The 22,338-nt window shown below is 42.4% G+C and overlaps 1 protein-coding gene across 2 annotated transcripts in view; it reads right to left on the reverse strand.

Annotated features, from left to right (window-relative positions):
- RAPH1 (Ras association (RalGDS/AF-6) and pleckstrin homology domains 1) overlaps nt 1-21,718 on the reverse strand; it is an 89,033-nt gene extending 67,315 nt beyond the window's left edge. For both annotated transcript variants that reach the window (XM_065413713.1, XM_065413712.1), the window contains exons 1-3: nt 21,599-21,718; nt 11,117-11,222; nt 9,715-10,235 (exon numbers count right to left, since the gene is read on the reverse strand). In XM_065413713.1, the coding sequence (XP_065269785.1) occupies nt 9,715-10,235; nt 11,117-11,222; nt 21,599-21,718 (747 nt within the window). The remainder of the gene's footprint in view (nt 1-9,714; nt 10,236-11,116; nt 11,223-21,598) is intronic.
- Between the last annotated feature and the right edge of the window lie 620 nt (nt 21,719-22,338).

A 22,338-nucleotide genomic window follows, 5' to 3' on the forward strand; every position in this document is an offset into this window, starting at 1 on the left:
AAGAAATCCTCTCTAGGGAGACAGAATTAGTCAAATCATGATCTACTTTCCTTCTCTTTATTAATACTATTATTAAATTAGAAGCGTTACCTGTAAATTATGTTTTTGCATCTCAAAGTTCAGGTTAAATCTTTTGGGTCAGTTACTCATTACATAAGTAAAAGGGAGAAGTACCAATCAAACTACAATATCATCTGAGCTGCAAGTATTAACCAAGTAATGATTTGTGAAGTAATTTACGGAAAACCAAACTGCTTCATTGCAAACGTTTCACCAAGACTTCCCTTCTCTCTACCCAAGAAGTGGTTACAACCCATAGGGAACCTATGGGCAAACAGAATTTCCCATTACTCCCAAGTCAAGGTACCTTTAAGGCTTTCCCTTTCCCTAGGCCTCTAAAGTGAATAACTGAACACTCTAATCTCTTTCCAGACAGAATTTCAGATCAACCTTGTATACATCTATAAAAACAATGGGTGTTTTCATTTAGTGTTACCCGGGTTTTGTCATTCTCCTCTCATTATTCCAATAAAACCTGGGGAAGGGGGAAAAAGACAATTCCTTAAAACCACTCTGCTGCTGAACAAGACAAGGAAAGGATGTCAAAAGGGCAGAGCTGCCAAGCCATTGACCCTTCCTATAGAAACTATTGTAGCAAATAAAAAGATTTCAAATGTTGGCAGCCTTAAGGACATAGAAGGTCAAAAGGGAGACAAGGCAGAGTAAAAGACTAAACTCAAGGTTCTATGTAAGGACAACCTGCCTAATAAAAGGATTTGGGAAGGAGGGCCCACTTAGGAACTTTGTCCATGGAGAATATTAAGGGCAAAAATTTTGCTTCCAAATCCACTCAATTCTCTCAATGATTCATCATTTTCACTATAAGCAAGAGCTTAGAATACAGCCCCAGCAGAGAGAGATTTAGGCAGCAGGGTCTTTGAAGAAAATCTTTAATTTAAGTAAGGGAATAGGAAATAACTTTCTTTGTGCAGATACCAAGAGAGAAACCTTTTCCAAATCCTACAGGAGATACCTTTCCCTTTTAGTTCAACTAGTTAGGACAGGCAGTAACAGTAGTGGTTGTCTAAAACTGTCCTTTCTATCAAGGAATCTCTGAAAGCTGTGTGCTCCAGCCTTTTCCCTCAAGTGCAACTGGACAGGAGGACAGGATTTGGGGGTTTGTTTCTTTCTTTTCTCCAGAAAACTGTCCCCACCTGGTTTGTAACGGAAGAAGTTCCAAAGTTTTGCTTGGATGTGTAACAGGGCCAGATGGGAGAGAAGTAGTGTAGGATTTTCATGACTGGCCAAAAAGGCACTGAAATTTGATGAACCCTCTAAGGGTTCATCATCTGAGGTCTTCTGACTAACAACCCACACTGTAATGGCTACAAGCTTGATTCCGGCCTGTCCAGAAGTAGAGCCATAGTAATCACCTCATTAAGAGAAGCTACGACGGCCCGAGTCATGAAGATAAATGCTAAACCACACAGGACATACGCCTTTTGGAAGGACAGAGGCAGTTCTTTTGGAAAGCGCCGGGAACTCTCCCAGCCTTCACCGGATAGTGAGCCACCAAATGAAAAACGACAAGTTTTGCAGGAGCTCTGCACATTTCTTTTCTGGGGGGGAATCCTGCCTTTCTTTTTCAGTTGTGAGGATGGATTTAATCAAGCACAGGCTACTGTGGAGTTTATTTTGGGGGTGCTTAGGTATCACGCATAGGAACATGTGAGTGGATGAATGGAGAACCGCATCTGGTTTTTCTCTCTCAACAAATCAGGAGAAGTTCCCCTGAGCTAATGAATTTAGTTCTAAATAGTTAATTAATGATTCTTCAGAAATAAGGCAAGCTCTCTAACAGAGGAGTCAGGCACTTCCCTCAGGGTAGTGAGATAAAAACATTTCAGACAAAAAGTGTAGTAAAACAAAGCATTCTCGTTAAACAGATTGGATGTAGCTACTACTACCCCAAAGAAAGGAAATAGGATTTGGCTCACACACTCATATCAAATGACTAACAGACCCCTGTTACCTTCCTCAAAGAGAGCATTCTTATCAACTTATCTGGGCAGAGAAACAATAGACACATTCTTATGAGAATCAGGGGGTAGCCGTGTTAGTCTGTATCTACAAAAACAACAAGGAGTCTGGTGGCACCTTAAAGACTAACAGATTTATTTGGGCATAAGCTTTCGTGAGTAAAAACCTCACTTCTTCGGATGCATAGAGTGAAAGTTACAGATGCAGGCATTATATACTGGCAGCTCTCCCTGTGTCAGTATATAATGCCTGCATCTGTAACTTTCACTCTATGCATCCGAAGAAGTGAGGTTTTTACTCACGAAAGCTTATGCCCAAATAAATCTGTTAGTCTTTAAGGTGCCACCAGACTCCTTGTTATTCTTATGAGAAGCAATCAGTCTCCTCATGTTAAAAAGGGGAAGAGTTTTTGAGGCCAGCTCATACTCACATCTACAAAAGCTTTCAGGTGCAATCAATGGTTCAGAGTTGTGAAAACAGTACAAACCAACCCAGTAATCATAGATTAATCATTAGAGTAATCTGCCACACACCCTTATGCACACAAAAAAGCAACTTCCTCCCCACCTCCTCTTCTATCTACCTTTCGAGTTATTGTGATTAACCCTTTTTTCTAAAAAAAATTAAAAAAAATAAAATTTTTAAAAAAAGGTTTAAGTCATCAAGGAGCAGTAGACAGCTTATTACTCACTCCATAGCAAGAACTAGAAAATCCAGGAAAGACGGAATGCAGGATTATGTCTTCTTTGCCAAAACTTTTCGAGCAATCTGACTGATGCTTCAGCATATCATTTGCAAGACAAGACTGACTGAGACAAGAGTCTCAAACTGATGAAATAGCTGCAGAAAATACATTGCACTAAAAAAGTTAACATACAAATCTTGGATCTAAGTTTTTCCTATACTATGCGCATCTACCAAAAAAAAAAAAATCAAATTTACGTAACACCTTTGTCTACTCAGACTGAATTCGATCCATAGGTGCTATTTACATAGAGTTACACATGCAGAAACACACACAGGAAGGAACAAAACAAACAGTTTATGCATTTTTAACCTCCTATTTCAGTGCTTTTGTGGCCAATCATAGGATAACTTACTGTGCATAAAGCAATGCCATGTATTAAGTTGATGAATTTTTAAAGTGTTTTGGGAAAAAAAGGAAAAAGTCTTCAACGAAGATGAACATAAAAATTCAGTATGTTTAAAAAGTTTTTTGAAGGTCTGAAACAGACTACAAAAAGTATTTATTGGATTAATAAATTAACTATTTCAGGAGTCAGATTGACAGGGTTTTCTTGGTTTATTTTTTTAATGATAGGCTCATAGATTCAGTACCTTATTGGCGCCTGTTTCACTGAAAAAGCTGACCTCAAACTCTGCACATACACACTTCTGAAGCTTCACTCAGGCCTTGGCTACACTTGCGAGTTACAGCGCTGTAAAGGCTCCCCCAGCACTGTAACTTGCTCCCCGTCCACACTGGCAAGGCATTTGCAGCGCTGTATCTCCGTGGTTGCAGCGCTGCATGTACTCCACCTCTCCGAGAGGAATAGCGAGTATTGGGCTGCCGCTGCAGCGCTGCGGCACCAGTGTGGCCGCCCAATGCGCTGTGAATGGCCTCCAGAATTATTCGGCAGTATCCCACAATGCCTGTTCTGGTCACTCTGGTCATCAGTTCAAACTCTACTGCCCTGGCCTCAGGTAACCAACCATGTGACCGACCCTTTACATTCCCCGGGAATTTTAAAAATCCCCTTCCTGTTTGCTCAGCCCGGCGTGGTGTGGAGTGCTATCAGCGAATCTTTCCAGGTGAGCATGCCTCCACGCGCCAAGCGAGCCCCAGCATGGAGCAATGGCGAGTTGCTGGACCTCATCAGTGTTTGGGGGGGAGGAAGCTGTACAGTCCCAGCTGCGCTCCAGCCGTAGGAATTACGATACCTTCGGGAAGGTATCAAAGGACATGATGGAAAGGGGCCATGACCGGGACGCCCTGCAGTGCAGGATTAAAGTGAAGGAGCTGCGGAGTGCCTACTACAAAGCCCGCGACGCAAACGGCCGCTCGGGTGCTCCCCCGCGACCTGCCGATTCTACAAAGAGCTGGATGCGATACTTGGGGTTAACCCCACCTCCACTCCGAGCACCACCATGGACACTTCAGAGCCGGTGTGGGGGGGAGGAGGAGGAGGAGGAGGAAAACGGGAGTGATGGTGGTGGGCCGGATGGAGACACTCCGGAATCCCTGGAGCCATGCAGCCAGGAGCTCTTCTCGAGCCAGGAGGAAGGTAGCCAGTCGCAGCGGCCGGTACTTGGTGGAGGACAAACAGAAGAGCAGGTTCCCGGTAAGCGGATTTTTTTTTTTTCCGGGAAGGAATTTTTTCAGTGCGGGCTCTTTGGGAGAGGAGGGATAGGCATGCATGCCTAGATGCGGAATAGTGCATTGATGTGGTTTATCACATCGCGGTAATCGGCCTCGGTAATCTCCTCGAATGTCTCATCCAGAACGTGTGCAATGCGCTTGCGCAGGTTTATCGGGAGAGCCACTGTGGTCCTTGTCCCAGCCAGGCTAACGTGTCCGCGCCACTGTGCCGTGAGGGGCGGGGGGGCCATTGCTGCACACAGGCAAGCTGCATATGGGCCAGGGCGGAAGCCGCATTGCAGTAGAAGACCTTCCCTTGCTTCCCAGGTCACCCTCAGCAGCGAGATATTGTCCAGGACGAACTCCTGTGGAAAATGTTGGGACAGTGTTCAGTGTAGGTGCCCCCTGAAGCTGTTGGCTCTCCCCAAGGCACAGAAACCCAGAGGACAGTGCAGCCCTGAAACAATCAGTCCCCCTTACTCACCATTTTGAGGCTCCCGTGGGATATGTGTGCTCTGTTTCGGACAGGAAAATTATGCTATTGTGTAGACCCTGTGTGTTTTCTACTCCTTAAGTGTGGAGGAAATCATTACTCTGTCTGGTATAAACAATGCTGCCTCTGTTAAATGTTGCATTTTGCCTATACAGCTGCATCAACCTCAGCCGTCCCTCTTATCACCTGCTCAGAGTCTGCAAAGACTCAGGAAGAGACCGCGAAAAAGCAAAGACGTCATGCTGCAAGAAGTGATGCGGCAATCTATTAAAGAGAATGAGAAAGCACAGAACTGGAGGGAGAGAGAAAGCAGGATCCGCCAGGAAAATGCAGCGCACCGGCGGCAAAGCACCACGCACCGGCAGCAAAGCACTGATAGGCTCATAAGCATCCTGGAGCGCCAAGCAGACGCTATCCAGGAGCTGGTAGCCATGCAGAAAGAGGAGCAGTACCGCAAATGCAAACGCCACCTCCCCCTACAGCCCTTGTCCCAAAACTCTTTCCGTTGTGCCCCACTGTCACCTCCAACCCACTTTCCGTGTTCTTCACGCCACCCGCTGCCTCCAACACCAGTATGTTCACCACCCAGCCCTGAAAACCACGACCCTTACCCTCTGCACTCAACCCCCCCTCAACCATGCAGTATAGCTGTCCTGAAGTGCAGCACTCACTGCACAGCACACCAGATAGGACATATGCGAATCTGTGATTGTACCGTTCCCCACTCCACCCCCTTGTTTCTTTTCAATAAATAATTTTTTTTTCCTTTTCAATAAATGGATTTTTTGGCTTTGAAAACATTCTTTATTATTGCATAAAGTAAAAGACTCCTTAGCCCAGGAAATAAACAGACACTGCAAGTCTGCTTGTCTGCTTAGCAAACACTGATTCCTAAAGATTGGAACTACGGCACTTCACTCCCGTGCAGGGCACCAGATATCACTGCTGGTTTTCAGCCTCAAATTGCTCCCTCGAGGCATCCCTAATCCTTGCAGCCCCGCGCTGGGCCCCTGTAATAGCCCTGCTCTCTGGCTGTGCAAATTCAGCCTCCAGGTGTTGAACCTCAGAGGTCCATGCCTGAGTGAAGCTTTCACCCTTCCCTTCACAAATATTATGGAGGGCACAGCACGCGGATATAACCGCGGGGATGCTGTTTTCGGCCAAGTCCAGCTTCCCATACAGAGCTCGCCAGCAGGCCTTTAAACGGCCAAAGGCACACTCCACAGTCATTCGGCACCGGCTCAGCCTGTAGTTGAACCGTTCCTTGCTGCTGTCAAGGCTCCCTGTGTAGGGTTTCATGAGCCACGGCATTAACGGGTAAGCGGGATCTCCAAGGATCACAATGGGCATTTCAACTTCCCCTACCGTGATCTTCCGCTCTGGGAAAAAAGTCCTGGCCTGCATCTTCCTGAACAGCCAAGTGTTCCGAAAGATGCATGCGTCATGCACCTTTCCGGGCCAGCCTGTGTTAATGTCAATGAAACGCCCACGGTGATCCACAAGCGCCTGGAGAACCATAGAGAAATACCCCTTCCGATTAACGTACTCGGATCCTAGGTGGGGTGGTGCCAGAATAGGAATGTGCGTCCCATCTATCGCCCCTCCACAGTTAGGGAACCCCATTTGTGCAAAGCCATCCACTATTTCCTGCACGTTACCCAGAGTCACGGTTCTTCTGAGTAGGATGCGATTAATGGCCTTGCAAACTTGCATCAACACGATTCCAACGGTTGACTTTCCCACTCCAAACTGGTTTGCGACCGACCGGTAGCTGTCTGGAGTTGCCAGCTTCCAGATTGCAATAGCCAGCCGCTTCTCCACTGGCAGGGCAGCTCTCAATCTCGTGTCCTTGCGCCGCAGGGTGGGGGCAAGCTCCTCACACAGTCCCATGAAAGTGGCTTTTCTCATTCGAAAGTTCTGCAGCCACTGCTCTTCATCCCAGACTTCCATGACGATGTGATCCCACCACTCGGTGCTTGTTTCCCGAGCCCAAAAGCGGCATTCCACGGTGCTGAGCATGTCCATGAATGCCACAAGCAATTTCGTGTCGTACGCGTTACGCGGCTCGATAGCATCGTCGGACTCCTCACCCCCACTCTCACTGTCACTTTGGATCTTAAGGAATAGTTCGACAGCCAAACGTGACGTGCTGGCGAGACTCGTCAGCATACGCCTCAGCAGTTCGGATTCCATTTCCCGCAGACAGATCGCGCTGCACAGAAACCGTTGAAAGATGGCGCCAAAGGTGGACAGAAACAAAGGGATTTCTGGGATGCGAAGCGATGCATCACGGGGCATTGGGACAGGACCCAGAATCCCCCGTACCCACGCCCCCTTCCCACAACCTACGGCGCCAGAATGGGAAAAGGTGCTCTGTGGGATAGCTGCCCATAATGCATCGCTCCCAATAGCGCTGCAATTGCCGCAAATGTGGCCACGACAGTGCGCTGGGCAGCTGTCAGTGTGGACAGACTGCAGCGCTTTCCCTACTCAGCTGCACAAAGTCAGGTTTAACTCACAGCGCTGTACATCTGCAAGTGTAGCCAAGGCCTCAGGTACAAGGCAGCCAGGAGAGAACAGGCAATAACTGCATTCACTATAACTTCCATTGATAGGGAAACATCTTCCCAAAGTTTCACCTTTACTCAGGATGGTATTAGGTTTCTATCCCTCTCCAAAAGTCCAAAACTAACCTAAACTAAACCCCTCTAAAGAAATATAGAGCAAACTAAATGCAAGAACAGTAATATACCAAATAAATGCTAGTAGAAGATTGGCTACAACTCCCAGGTCTGCCTCAATTGGTTTGCAAACAGTTAGAAGAGCACTTAACAAGTGACAACTACAGCTCAGGCTATAAGAAAGACACCTGGATTTTTTTTTGTTTAACCCATACAGGCATATCTCCAGTTAAGAGGACACTGATGGGAGTACAAATTATATAAATCAAATCAATATGAGCTATTCATTAATTTCTAAGCATTTTATATAAATATTAAGCACAAACGTGGCCTTGAGAAGTTCATGATCTTCAGTCCAAACTACAGCATTCAGCCTTAATAGATAAACTTATTTCTGCCTCATATTTATAGATGGAAGAGTCATTCTTTTGCTTCAGCCGGAGTGAAATATAGCATAGCATTCAAACTGGGTTAATTATCTATAAAAATAAGCCCCATTTGTTCTTGTTATCTCCTTTGAATAGAGAGGAAACTAAGAAGTGTGTGTATCAGTACAGGACACTTCTGAATGGCAATCAGGTTATCAGTAATAGTTTCTAATGTCATCAAAGCATCATGAGTAATCCTTTCTTATAGAAGCCCTCTGATTCACTAGGACATTCTTTCATATCTCTGTGTATACCTCCAGTTATTCCAAATTTGCATCTCAAATTAATTTGGAATTTTCTGAAGAATTTCATTGTTGGTGCTTATGCAATATTGTCTCATCATACAGATGCAAAATGCTCATTATGACACCAAAAATCTCAAAAGAACATTTACAATTTGCAGGTTTAGAGAGTAGTTGATGGATTTTCTTCTTTATGGATTGCTTCAGGGGAGCAACTGTATTATGTCGGTATAAGTATAGCTCTCTCTATTTTGGCTATCCAATCATCATTTCTATTTCTGCAAGTGATGCAGCATTTAAGATCGCTGAAAGAAAATTTCTTAAAAGGCACAATGGGATATAAATATGAAATTTCAAAGGCACTCAGTAAATTGCCATGTATATACTGTATCTTCTTTTTCTTGTGTACACCTCTACCCCGATATAACGCTGTCCTCGGGAGCCAAAAAATCTTACCGCGTTATAGGTAAAACCGCGTTATATCGAACTTGCTTTGATCCACCGGAGTGTGCAGCCCCGCCCCCCTGGAGCGCTGATTTACTGCGTTATATCCGAATTCGTGTTATATCGGGTCGCATTATATCAGGGTAGAGGTGTATTCTAAAAAAAAAAAAATGGTTTTGCCTTGGAGCTAGCAGCAGAATGATTTGTCATGAGATAAAGAGGATGTCAAACTGGAATACTTTATGAAGACTGAGGGAGAATTCAGGCCCGAAGAAAAATAACCCATATATAAAAGCAGCAAGAACTTCAAGTACATATGCTGAATAATCTCTTACTATTGAACATTTGAATTTATCATATAATTTTCAATGTACTATATTGCGTTATGCAGTAAAATCTATAATGAATTATCTGAATTATGCATGTTTTTTCTCTTTCTATATAAAACCAAAAATGATTCATAGCATACTATATGTTTTCCCCCATTTTTTTGGAATGGAGTAGTAATACAAAGGTTACATCTTTGGAAAATGTCATCTTAAAGGGTATGCCAATCTGACTAGTTTTAAATATATTAACATTATTAACAAAAAGAATGAAAAGGCTCTTCATGAAGTAGATGACCAAACCTATCATGCTACCACTAACCTCCCCGCAAATACTTTTCAAAAACTCTGGTTTAAAATAATTATAAGTGAATCTCCAGATAACAGTACTGGAATTCCTGAACATTTAACCTAGTAACTTTTAAATCTTTAAAATACAGAAAAATGTTAAGATGTAAATAGATAGGGTGGTGGGAAACCCTGAAAAAAAGCCTTACCCTTTCTGGCAGGAATCTTTTTTAAAAGAAAGCAAGAGAACCAACATCAGTGTACCTAGGAAAAAGCTAACCCTCACTCACCCCACCATACCACATTGAATATACATGACCATGAGCACCATTAGGGTAGGACTGAAAGAGATACGTAAAACAAAGTTTAAAGAAAGCTTAAATAAAACCTAAATTGAAATAATGACACTCTACCTCAGTAATGGGTTGCCCTTGCTGTGTCAAATCCAGTTCCTGAGGTCTTGTCATTTTATCAATATCCAAGGAGTCCATGCTGGATGCTGCAGAGGTTATGCTGGAACGGGATGAGTTACTGATAGAGCGCACTTCAGCATCACTCACTGTGCCAGCTGATGCTGTCCTTCTATGCTGAGCAGTAACTACAGGTTTAGCATCTTCCATTACAGATTGCTGGGCTGCTTCATCCATGCTCAAAGAAGCCTTCTCTAACTGGGCAGTAATGTCCTCCAAGGAAAAGTTGGCATTTGAAGGCTTAGTTACCCTACCAGATGAAGAGGACGATCCTTTTATACTGCTGTGTTTAGAGGAAAGTCGACCAGCAGGTGGTTTCTGAGCTACTTTTGTTTCTGTGGCTAGACGCTTCATTGCAGCACTATTTGCTGATTGTGACCCAATGCTGCTGAGCTCCTGCTCTATGGAACAAAGATCAGCCATGAGGGCATCCAGATCCACAGTCTCCCCCTGATTCAGGGCTTCTGCAAGGAACAACAGGCATTAGCTTCCTTATGATTAACCCATTTCTCAATCCTGTTCTCCAAGTAGTGCTACTTTGCACTGGACAAAACAGAAACAATACAGTAATTTCACCATTCTGAATCTACAACACTCAAAATAAAAAGTAGTTGTTAAAATTTGATTTAATTTCAGAGAAATACATTTGCCAACATGAGTGCCAGTAATGGAAGCCTATGATGTCAGTGAATTTTTTTTCAAATGTACAGAAATGCTTAATGAGCAACTGTCTGGTTAAAAACCCTGGTTGACATTTTTGAAGCAATGCAGAGATGATCCCTACACATTTTTCATTATTTTATTGGAAGATATGTGGCAAAATCTCCCACACTACTTTGAAAACCAAAACTCATTTTTTTAAATGCAAGTTTCCTATACTACTGCCAGAGTCATAGATAATGAAAAACTGACAAAGCTTTTTATAATATTTGCTTTTTTGTTTAACCTAAATATTGGACCTAAATACTGCATTTCCCCTTTTATGTGCAATCTTATTTAGATTTTTCCCCCCATTTCTATCCAATGTGGCTTAAGGAACAAACTTATCAATTCCCTCTTTCATTAAAAAGGTTATCAGAATAATTGTTCTTTACAAATAAGTAGATTCTGATTCTCAGACATTAGCTGCTGAAAGACACCCAGTTTGGGACACTAAGAATTCTGTGTCACATAAACAGGATAATACAATGTAAGCAAACTAGGAAATGATGCCCTAGTATGTCTAGATGCTATGTTTTAATGCTGTAGGATTTTAGCGTTTTGTAAGATGGCTGCTTTCTGATAAAACAAATATTCATTCAATGTTAGAAAAAAAAAATTGAGGGTCTCAGATAATTCTGTTTACCATTCAAATTGTACATGGAGAAGCGATAGGAGAAATTGGCAATGTTGGTTTCTTGGCGAAGAGGGGATTTCTTTACTGGCTCCATGGGCTTGTCTGTATCCAAACTCTAAAAAAAATATAAATAAATAAATAGAGAAGAGAGAAAAGAAGCTAAAATAAAGATTGCATTTAATATAACAGGAGCTGGTGGTCAAACAATATTACAAATATGGTTGAAAGCTTAATTTCAGTGGGAGAAATGTAATCTAAGAAAATGAGTTCTCTTTTGTACGATTTGCACTAGAAAAGTATTTAGTTACCATGTTACTGAGATTAACGTCAACTGTCCAACTATGAGAGATGTTAAAATAAATTCATTCTGATGCTATAGAACTGAAAAGAAGGAAAATATATTCTTAAATTTGTTTTTCAGTAGTATTGTTCTACCTCACCATTTTGAAAGAATTACTTTACTGAGATTTTCTACAGTTACCTGGATCAGTTTGACTATCAACATAATTCAGAAAAAAAAACCCAACGTATCAGAAGCAAGAGAGAGGACTTTTTAAAGTAAATTTGCCTAAATTATCAAATTATCTTTACTAATATGGACTATTATTTTTTAAATATATTAGTTATGAAAGTGAGCTTCATTCCATCTTCTGAGAAAAGAGCACGCTGTGCATATGTTATCCATTATGGCTTTAAAAACTCATGTTGATATGTAACAGAATACTTTAGCAACTGTTATGTGGCTAGATATATTAGACAGTACTCTATGAATATTTTACCATTATAATAAAAATGCTTAATATATTTAATTTGTTTGTAAATTCATGTTCTGCTGTTTTTATAATTATAGAATCTTAGAAAATTAGGGCTGGAAGGGACCTTGAGAAGTCATCAAGTCCAGCAGGACCAAGTAAACCTAGACCATCCCTGACAGGTGTTTGTCCAACTTGTTTTTAAAAGCTTCTAACGATGGGGACTTCATGACCGCCTCTGGAAGCCTATTCCAGAGCTTAACTACCTTTCTAGCTAGAAAGTTTTTCCTAATATCTAACCTAAATCTCCCTTGCTGCAAATTTAGCCCATTACATCGTGTCCTATCTTCAGTGGACATGGAGACTAATTGATCACCATCCTCTTTATAACAACCCTTAACATATTGGAAGACTTATCAGGTCGCCCCTCGATCTTCTTTTCTCAATACTAAACATGCCCAGTTTTTTCAACCTTTCCTCGGAGGTCAGGTTTTGTTAACTTTTTATCACTGTTGTTGCTCTCTGCTGGACTCTTTCCAATTTATCCAAATCCTTCCTAAATTGTGGTGCCTCACCAGTGCCAACTAGCGCGGGACAATTATCTTGTGTCTTACACACAACACGCCTGTTAATACACCCCAGAATCATAATTAGCCTTTTTGCAGCTGTAGCACATTGACAACTCATATTCAGTTTGTGATCCACTATAACCCCCAGATCCTTTTCAGCAGTACTACCACCTAGCTAGTTATTCCCCATTGTGTAGCTGTGCATTTGATTTTTCCTTCCTAAGTGAAGTTGATTTCAGATGAATTCTCCAATTTGTCAAGGTCATTTTGCATTTTAAACCTGTTCTCCAAAATGCTTGCAACCCCTCCCAGCTTGGGGTTATATGCAAGTTTTATAGCATACTCTCTCCTCTATTATCCAAGTCATTAATGAAAATATCTAATAGTACTGGGCCCAGGGCTGACCCCTGTGGCACTCCACTAGATATTCCTTCTCAATTTGACAGCAAGCCATTGATAACTAGAGTATGGTCTTTCAACCAGTTGTGAGCCCACCTTATAGTAATTTAATCTAGACCACATTTCCCTAGTTTGCTTATGAGAATGTCATGCAGAACTGTGTCAACAGTCTTACTAAAATCAAAGAATATCACATCTCACTCTCCAGCCTCAACTCCCAGGAGTCATCCCTCTGCACCAGGCCAGGATTAGGGTTGCAGTACCAGGGTAGAGGGTGCTGTTGCAGGTGGTCGGTGCCCAATCGACAGTTTAGTACAGTGCACCCACTGAAACAGGAGGCTACATCTGCCCCTGTTTCAGAATGAGACTGTCTACATGGAGAGACAATTATACCGTTATAGTTATATCTGTTGTGACGCTCTGTACCTCGGGGGAACACCCAGCACCCCCATGTTCATCCTTGTAAAATGATTGTGTGGTATCCAATGCAAAGTTGATCATGTTGGGTGTCTTCGGAAGGCTCATGATGCAGTGAGCATTGTTGCTACAGTGATGTTATAGTAATTATTTTAACAGTAATGTTATAGATTGTAATTTCATTTATACAGTTATGAGGTTGAAAATGTGCCCTTGTGGCTTAAAGCAAGCCCAGGCAAAAACTCCCCAAGAGCAGAGACGCAGTTCACACCTCATCAGGGGATATATGGGACAAACCCAGCCCAGCCTCACAGGAACAAAGGACACTGGCCTAGGCAACAACAAAGGATCTGTTGGACTCTCGAGTGAGTCACCTCCCTTCCTTTGGTCAATTTGGGACTGCGATGAGGTAATGCTCACCTGACTCTGAAGAGGGAGGGCGGGGGCAAAGTCAGGAGGGAAGAAAACATGTTAAAAGGGAGAGACTTTGCCATTCTCTTCCTCTCTCTTCAACCTACATCTATAGAAACCACACCAAATGACTGAAGCGCTGATCAAAGGGGAGAGCCTGGCTGAAGGGCAACCAGCCAGCCTGTGGTGAGAAGCATCTAAGTTTGTAAGGGCATTGAAAGTGTTAAGATCAGCTTAGAATGCGTTTTGCTTTCGTTTCATTTGATCAAATCTGACTTGTTATGCTTTGACTTATAATCACTTAAAATCTATCTTTGTAGTTAATAAATCTGTTTATTCTACCTGAAGCAGTGCGTTTGGTTTAAAGCGTGTCAGAGACTCCCCTGGGGATAACAAGCCTGGTGCATATCAATTTCTTTGTTAAACTGACGAACTAATATAAGCTTGCAGTGTCCAATGGGCGTAACCGGACACTGCAAGACGAAGGTTCCTAGGGTTGTGTCTGGGACTGGAGATATTGGCTAGTGTCATTCGGTTGCACAATCAAAGGAACAGTTTACATGCTAGAGACTGAGCATGAACAGCCCAGGAGTGAGGGTTCTCACAGCAGAGCAGGGTAAGGCTGGCTCCCAGAGTCATGGATTGGAGTGGCCTGGCAGATCACCGGTCCAGAGAACACCAGGGGAACGTCACATCTGTATACTGGTATAAATTTTTTTTTAAAAATCTCCCATGTAGACAGGCCCACGTCTCCTAAAAGCGAAGTTTCATAGGAAGAAGTAAGTTTTATCTACTACCAGAGGTAGTATTTTAATTTTTGTTTTGGGATCCAGAGGTGGGGTAGGAGCTAAAGGAAAGAGATTCCCAAACTCTAGGGAAGGGAGATTTAATTCCTGAATGCTTTTCAGCTTCCAAGGTAGCCATGTAGCATTGTTAATTAGTTTGGCAGTTGAACCTCACAGAAATAAGAATTTTATTTCTCTGTTTCTTTCTTATCTTCTTTCAACTCATTTTTGAACTGCATGATATACATCTTTTTCCCTCCTCACCCAACACCATTAATTCTGTCAGACATCCTCCCCACATTTTGTTTCAGTCTTTGCCCTCAATTGCACTTGAAAAATCCAAGTGATAAAGGTGAATGTGGGCACCTTAAATCATCAATTTCTGCAGATTTAAGTTTAGAAAAAAAATCATTGCTATTCCTTATAACTGGGAAGACAACCATCCAAATGTAAACAATGTAAATCAGTGATGTACCACTGTCTTCCTCAGGCTGCAAACAGATGGCTCTAGTGCCTCTACTTTTATCCAGAGATTTCCCAAGCAGCACCTGAGTGAAAATGTGCCTATTTAGAACCTAATAGGCAACAGTAAAACTGTCAAGAATCATGTGAGTTTACACACTGCTGCTACTGGATACAGTTATGACTATCAGTAAAGGTAGGAACTGGAGTTATTTGTGGGTGATGAGGACCAATATGGAAACTAAGAAGAGTAGGGGAGGCTTAATTCCTCAGACTGAACCCATAGTCTCTGGCCTATAGTTTAGACCTCTTGATAAAGTCTCATTTGCTTATTAAAAAGTTTTGGTCAGGAGTACATACATTATGCATAGTACAGAAATCAAGAGTTATCAAATTACTTTGTGTCCCATGAACATTTATATAGATAGGTTCTAGTGACAGGAGCAGAACAAGTTCTCACCTAAGCCTTTGGAAGGTGAATTGGTGAGTTTTATAAGACTGCTAAAAATGCTGGTTGGCTATAGCAAACCAAGAGAAAATCTTGAATGGAACCAAAACACAAAATAAGATACTCCTTAACACCCTGGCACTAGAAAGCAGGATGTCCTGATGCTAACCACTAATGCAAAATGCATTAGTGCTAAATGGTATAAGGTATTGACTGCAAGTGCTACAGGGTTTAAGACTACATTTTGTAACACTTTTATGGTGGGGAGGGGAGGGGTTACGGAGGGCACAGTGAATTCAAAACATCTCCTGGGCACCATAAAGTTTAAAAAAAAATTTCCATCTGGAAAAAAATCTTACTTTGCGGTCCAATAAACATCCAGTGAACCTGGGAAAGAAAAATTCAGAGAAGACAGACCTGTTTTTCCATTGCTCCAATAGTCCAGCTGGAATAGAACAATGAATGCACTAGGAATCTGTGCAGGGAGATACTCTGGATTTCTTGCAAGCTCTAATTATGCTCATGCCAAATCTTAACTGTGACCTCAGCCACGTTAAGGGACAATAACTTTTCAAGTAAATGGACTGTGTGACAGTCAGATATGCCAATCTGTTGATATAGATATAAGACTGTATGAGGTCACTTAAGGTTTTGCATGAGAGCACAAGTCTGATGAAGCTGAGATACATATTACTTTTCAGTGCCTGTGGGAGATGGAAGTGAAAACCTTATAAAGCGATGGAATGTATTGGCAACAGCACTGTGAGCAATATGAAGGTGGCAAAAAACACAGGACACTTTTTCCTTAACTATTTATTTCCAGAATTTTGAGATTTTGCCTGGGTGGGGTAGGTCCTGATGCAAACTTAACTGTCAGTAAATGTAATTTTTGACCATTAATAATACGCCAATAAATTCCAAGAGGTTGTGTGTACATTATGAAGTTAATGGTGCATTATGAAGCTGAAGTGAGTTACGGGGATTGAAGGCTAAAAATCTGTTTTGAAACTCCTCCTCTTGCAAATGTCTATGTTGAGGCATACAATTATTAATGGGCCAATGGCTTTGCAAAAGGTTCCTATCTAGTTAACATAACTTAGATTTGTAAACACAAGATTGTGAAATAAATTTGCCACTCAGATAGTTTTCTGTTCATCTAGGAATGAAGATTTTTCATGGCTCTTTATCCATAGGCTGAGAATTAAGAAAAATTGTTCCTTAAACAAAATGATGTAATATACAACCTGAAATTATTCTATTTAATATCTTATATCTATCCATAAAAATATTATCCCCACTAACTAAAAAGATATTAAAGGACGGGTGCCATTTCCACAGAAAGAACAGTTACTTACCCTACAGTAAGTGTGGTTCCTTCAGATGTTGTAGTCAGTGTGAATCCCATTGTAGGTACGCACGTGCCTCATACACATGAGATCAGTGTCTTTAAAATAGCAATATCCATCGGGGCCTTGCATGTACCCTGAGCTGCCTCATGCTCCAATGTGAGGGCATTAAAGGCAGAGCAGCTGAGACCTTCTCGTGGTTCCCTCCCACTCTGAAGTCTATGATAGTTGAAAACTCCAAAATGCAGGGACAGAGGGCAGGTCACAGGGTCCAACTAACAAGAACGAACCCAGTTACCACAGGGTAAGTAAAAGTTCGAGTATGTGTCAGTGTGGATCCCACTGTAGGTTACTGGTAAGCAGTGTCCCCTGGGGATCATGAGATAGAAGGGTTTCAGCTAAATTAGTCAAACAGTGATTGAAGAAATGCTTTCCCAAACTTGGCCTCAGACTTGACCGCTAAGTCAAAGAGTGATGTTTAAGAGGTCAATAGGTTACTCTGCGATGCTCCTTTGTAGATTTCTGATATCGGCATATTCTTAAAGTAAGTGGAAGATGCTGCTCGAGATCTGGTTGGTATAGGCCTTAATGTTCAGTGGGAGAGGAGCACCAGCCAGCCGGCAACACAATAATACTCTGTTATCCATTTTGTTCTTTTCTGAAGAGATGGCCTGACTTTTAGAGTGCCAAGCTATAGCCAGAAATAGATAGGAAGACAGTCGGAATGGTTTGGTCCTGTCAATGTAATAAAGTCTTGGACACAGTTAGTATGCATGCAACTTCTTATCTTCCAGTACAGGGTGTGGTTTTGGGAAGAAGACAGGATTGGTTGACTGGTTTAGATTAAATTACGAGACCACTCTGGGGATGGATTTCATGCAAAGTCTTTAGTATCACGTTACCCCTATGAAATGTTATACAGGGATCTTCTGACAGACACCTGAACCTCATTCACTCTTCTGGTTGAAGTGATAGTCACTAGAAAGACCATCTTCAGAGGGAAGTGATGCAAGAAGCATTCCAAAAGAGGTTCAAACTGGACTCCAACAATCTGAGGAGGACTATGTTGAGATTTCAGGCAGGAGTATGATCTCTGACTGATGGGAAAGCATGAAATAGTCCTCTGAGAAACTTCAATTCCCGTCTAGTGAGAAAATAAGAACATAAGAGTGGCCATATTGGATCAGACCAATGGCCCATCTAGCCCGGTATCCTCCCTTCTGAGAGTAGCCAGTACCATATACTTCAGAGGAAATAAACAGAACAGAAAAACTACTAAATGATCCATCTCCTGTCCTCCAGACCCAGTTTCTTGCAGTCAGAGGTTTAGGGACATCTGGAGCATGCGGATGTGTCCCTCTCCATCTTGGTTAATAGCCACTGGTGGACCTATCCTCCATGAACATTTCTAATTCTTTTTTAAACCCAATTATACTTTTGGCCTTCACAACATCCCCAGCAAAGAGTTCCACAGGTTGACTGTGTGTTTTGTGAAGAAGTACTTCCTTTTGTTTGTTTTAAACCTACTGCCTATTAATTTCATTCATGACCCCTGGTTCTTGTGTTATGTGAAGGGGAAAAAACACTTCTCTATTCACTTTCTCCACACATTCATGATTTTATAAACCTTTGTCATAATCCCCTTTAGTCGTCTCTTTTCTAAGATGAACAGTTCCAGCCTTTTTAATCTCTCCTCATATGGAAGCTATACCATATCCCGAATCATTTTTGTTGCCCTTCTCTGTACCTTTTCCAATTCTAATTTTGAGATGGGGTTACCAGAACTGCACACACTACTCAAGGTGTGGGCATACCATAGATTTACATTGTGGCATGATGACATTTTCCATCATCTTATCTCTCACTTTCCTAATGGTTCCTAACATTGTTAGCTTTTTTTTGACTGCCGCTGCACATTTTCAGAGAACTACCCAGGATGACTCCAGGATCTCCTTCTTGAGTGGTAACAGCTAATTTAGACAACATCATTTTGTATGTACAGTTGGGATTATTTTTTCCAACGTGCATTACTTTGTACTATCAAAGATGAATTTCATCTTCTATTTTGTTGTCCAGTCACCCAGTTTTGTGAGATCCCTTTGTAACTCTTCACAGTCAGTTTTGGACTTAACTATCATGTGTAATTTAGTAGCATCTGAAAACATTGCCACCTCACTGTTTACCCCCTTTTTCAGATCATTTATAAAATATGTAGAACAGCACATAAAAGACTGAGCACAACCATACAGGCAGATGGCAAGATGAAATTGCTGTGAGGTGGACCTGGATAGAGGTGAACAAAATACCAGCTTGTTTTAAGTAGTACAGGATCTTCAGTAACAATGCCTGGACTGAGTCCAGACCATATTTGGCTGCCCATACCGAAACCCTCTTCTATTTAGATGAGTAAGTCTTTCTGGTCAATGTTGTCTTGCTCTGTATCAGGAACTCTTGGACCCCGAGGGAGCAGTCTCTGTCTGCAGTTTTCAGTCAGCCCAAAGCCATGCAAGTAGTGACTGAGTCACAGAGTATCTGGCAGGGGTGCTGTGAGATCAGATCCAAGCAACCTGAGAGCTGGACAGGCAGATGACTGAACATTTGTAGAAGGCCTGTCAACCAAACTGCCTCTGCCAGTAGGCAGTCATGAGAATGATCATTGCTTTGTCTTGTTTTATTTTGGATACTATCGTAAAGATCAGAGGAAACCAGTGGAAAGGCATTGAGAAGGCTTTGGGACCACTACAGAAGGAAGGCATTTGGTAACAAGTTCAAGCTCATACCTCCTCTGAAACAAAAGTTCTGGCACCTGACATTGGTGGCAAACAAGTATCACAGGGTCCCCAATGAAGGAACATCTCATCCATGATGGATCTCCACAGTGACCACTCGTGAGTGGTAACAGTCTCCTCAGACATTTGCCAGAGTGTTGCTGACTCCTGGGAGGTGAAGAGCTAGCAGAATTAACTGCTGTTGGTAGCACCATATCCAGAGCTTGATTGCCTATAGACAGGGAGAAGAGTGTGTACTTCTTTGTTTACATAGTTCATTGCAGACTTATTGTTTGTCAAGAGCTGCACTGTGGAGCTTTGACGAACGGGTAGGAAGGATGTGCAGGCTAACATGATGGCTCTGAGCCCCAGGACACTGACGTGCCTTGCATTTGTTGATGGTCCAGGTGGGCACCCCTACTTATCCCTGATCTGTGATTAAAATCATTGTTGGGGAGGCAGAAGAGAATGGTAGCCCTCCACGCATGTTTTTGGGTTCCACCACTTCGCTTCTGCAATGATGTGAAGTGTAACCACCACCTTCTTGCTCATTTGGTGTTTATCTGGAGTATAGACCGACCTGAGCTAGAGTTGAAGAGGCCTCAGGTGAAGTCTGGCAAGCAAAGTCAGGAATGTGCACAATGACATATAGCCCAGCAGTCCCAGACATCCTTGGCCCATGGTAGCTGGGTTTGAGTCTATCTGAATTAATAGTGACTGCATCAACAAGAACCCTGACTTTGGGAAGGTACGCTCTCACTAACCAGAAGTTGATCACGGCTCCTATGAACTCTATTAGCTGTGATGGGATAAGAACCTATTTTTTTGGAGTTCACCAGAAGGCCTAGCCGAGAGAACAGGGAGAGGGCATATTACAAACGTGCTGCAGTTTCCTGGTGAGATCTGCCCTTGTTCAGCCAATTGTCCAGGTAAGGGTAAACATGAATGACCTTCCTTCTGAGATGTGTCGCTACTACCTCTAGGTACTTTGTGGAGACTCTGAATGATAATGATTGGGCCCCATTGTGAATCTTAGGTACTTCCTGTAGCCGGGTGGATGGCGATATGGAAGTATGCATCCTACAAGTTCAGAGGCACACACCAGTCTTGAGTCTGAGGAGATAGGATGATGAAGGCAACCATTACCACCATTCTGAATCTGAAGCAGCATGATGTATTTGTTCAGTCTTGTCAGGTCTAGGATAGGACAAAGATCCCCTTTTTTCTTCGGGATAAGGAAATAATTGGAACAGAAGAAGCCTCCTTCCCTGTTCTCCACATTTACCTCTTCTATGGCTCCTCGATGAAGTAACAAGGCCACTTCTGTCTGTAACAGGCTCTCATGAGGAGAGTCCCTGAAAAGGGATAGGGAAGGGAGGTGGGTAGTGTTTAAGGAGTGGAAATGTATAGGGTAGTCTTGGGCCCTTATGCACATTTGTTGGCTGTGAAAAGCTGCCCAGGCCTGGTGGAAAGGGCTTCCCGAAGGTGAGGGCAGGCTCCAGATTGGGAGTCTCAAGAGTCACATGAGCTATCAAATCTGCCATCTCTGAGAGGGATCTGGGTTGCCTAAAGGGAGAGAGAAGCATCCCCTGGATCTCTTTCTTTGTGGGTAACTCCAGCTGTGGACTCTGAAAATAGGTCAGTGTCCTCTGCCTCTGCTGGTACTTTTGTGGTTTCCTAGAGGCGGCCAGTGTGTAGATTCCCAGGGGCCACAGCGTGGCCCTTGAGTGAATGGGTTGCTTCTTCTGTTCGGAATGCCAATATGAAGATTTCTCCACACAGCTGGTTGAACAACCAGTTTCAAAGTCTGTAAGTAGAATAAAGGGTTGGACACTCACTAGGTGCAGTCTTGCTGCAGCGGATAGTAAGAGAACTAAGGGTGGGTTGCAGCCACTCTGCCCTTTATGCCCTTACACAGGAGCATAAAGAGACTCAGAGCACATGTGCAGACCCAACAGACACCACTTTTCAAAAGACTCCAATCTCATGCACATGAGGTGCATGTGCTCCCTATAGTGGGATTCATGTTGACACATACTCTAAGAACATATTGAGACATTAAAAATTAATATGTAACATTGGTGCCAATTACTTATGGAAATATTTGACCCTTGTATTCAAAAGCGTCCCTGACCTGTGTGAGTTTGTCCAGCTCCCCAAGCCATTGTCCAAACATCTTGTCCAGATCTTGGTCTTCCTTATCACTATCTTCTTCTGCACCATGATCAAGTTCTTCATCTGATAATTGCTCCATCTGAAACACAAAAGAAATATACCAGTCAATTTACACTCCGCTTTTAAAAAGCAGCAACACGGTCTCTTTGGAGGATTGCAATAAACTATTTGGGAACATTCTGCAGGACTGGAGTTCAAGAATCTTATTAAATGTCTATCTACAAATGACATCACTACACTGGGAAATGCCATCACTGACCAAAATCATGGAAAAATTGTACTACTAAGTAGACATTTGAATCTCAGATATTTCTGAGAAGCTACTGAAACCTATGCAACAGGTAAACTTTTTGTAAGATAGTATTAAGTTTGATAAATTTTCTGCATTAAGTAAATGTAGTTTCTGTTTTTACTCTCACAAGGCTGAAACAGAGACATATTAATATACAATATAATCCGCTCAGTAAACATGCTTAGATTGGAACCCCATGTAAAATGAACTGTAGTAAATGTTCCGTCTCACTCCAGTGCATTTTAGTTGCTTTTTTCCTCCTAAGAGTGACATTTCTTGCTACCATATTCTGGTTCAAAATGTTACAACTGTAATCAACCCGGCATTTCAAGGGAACCATTACTATTTATTTGTTAACCACTGAGGTGCTTGGATTTGTAACAGACACGGCCAGATTAGCAGCTACC

Source organism: Emys orbicularis, chromosome 11 (genome assembly GCF_028017835.1).
Source record: "Emys orbicularis isolate rEmyOrb1 chromosome 11, rEmyOrb1.hap1, whole genome shotgun sequence".
Lineage (NCBI taxonomy): Eukaryota > Metazoa > Chordata > Testudines > Emydidae > Emys > Emys orbicularis.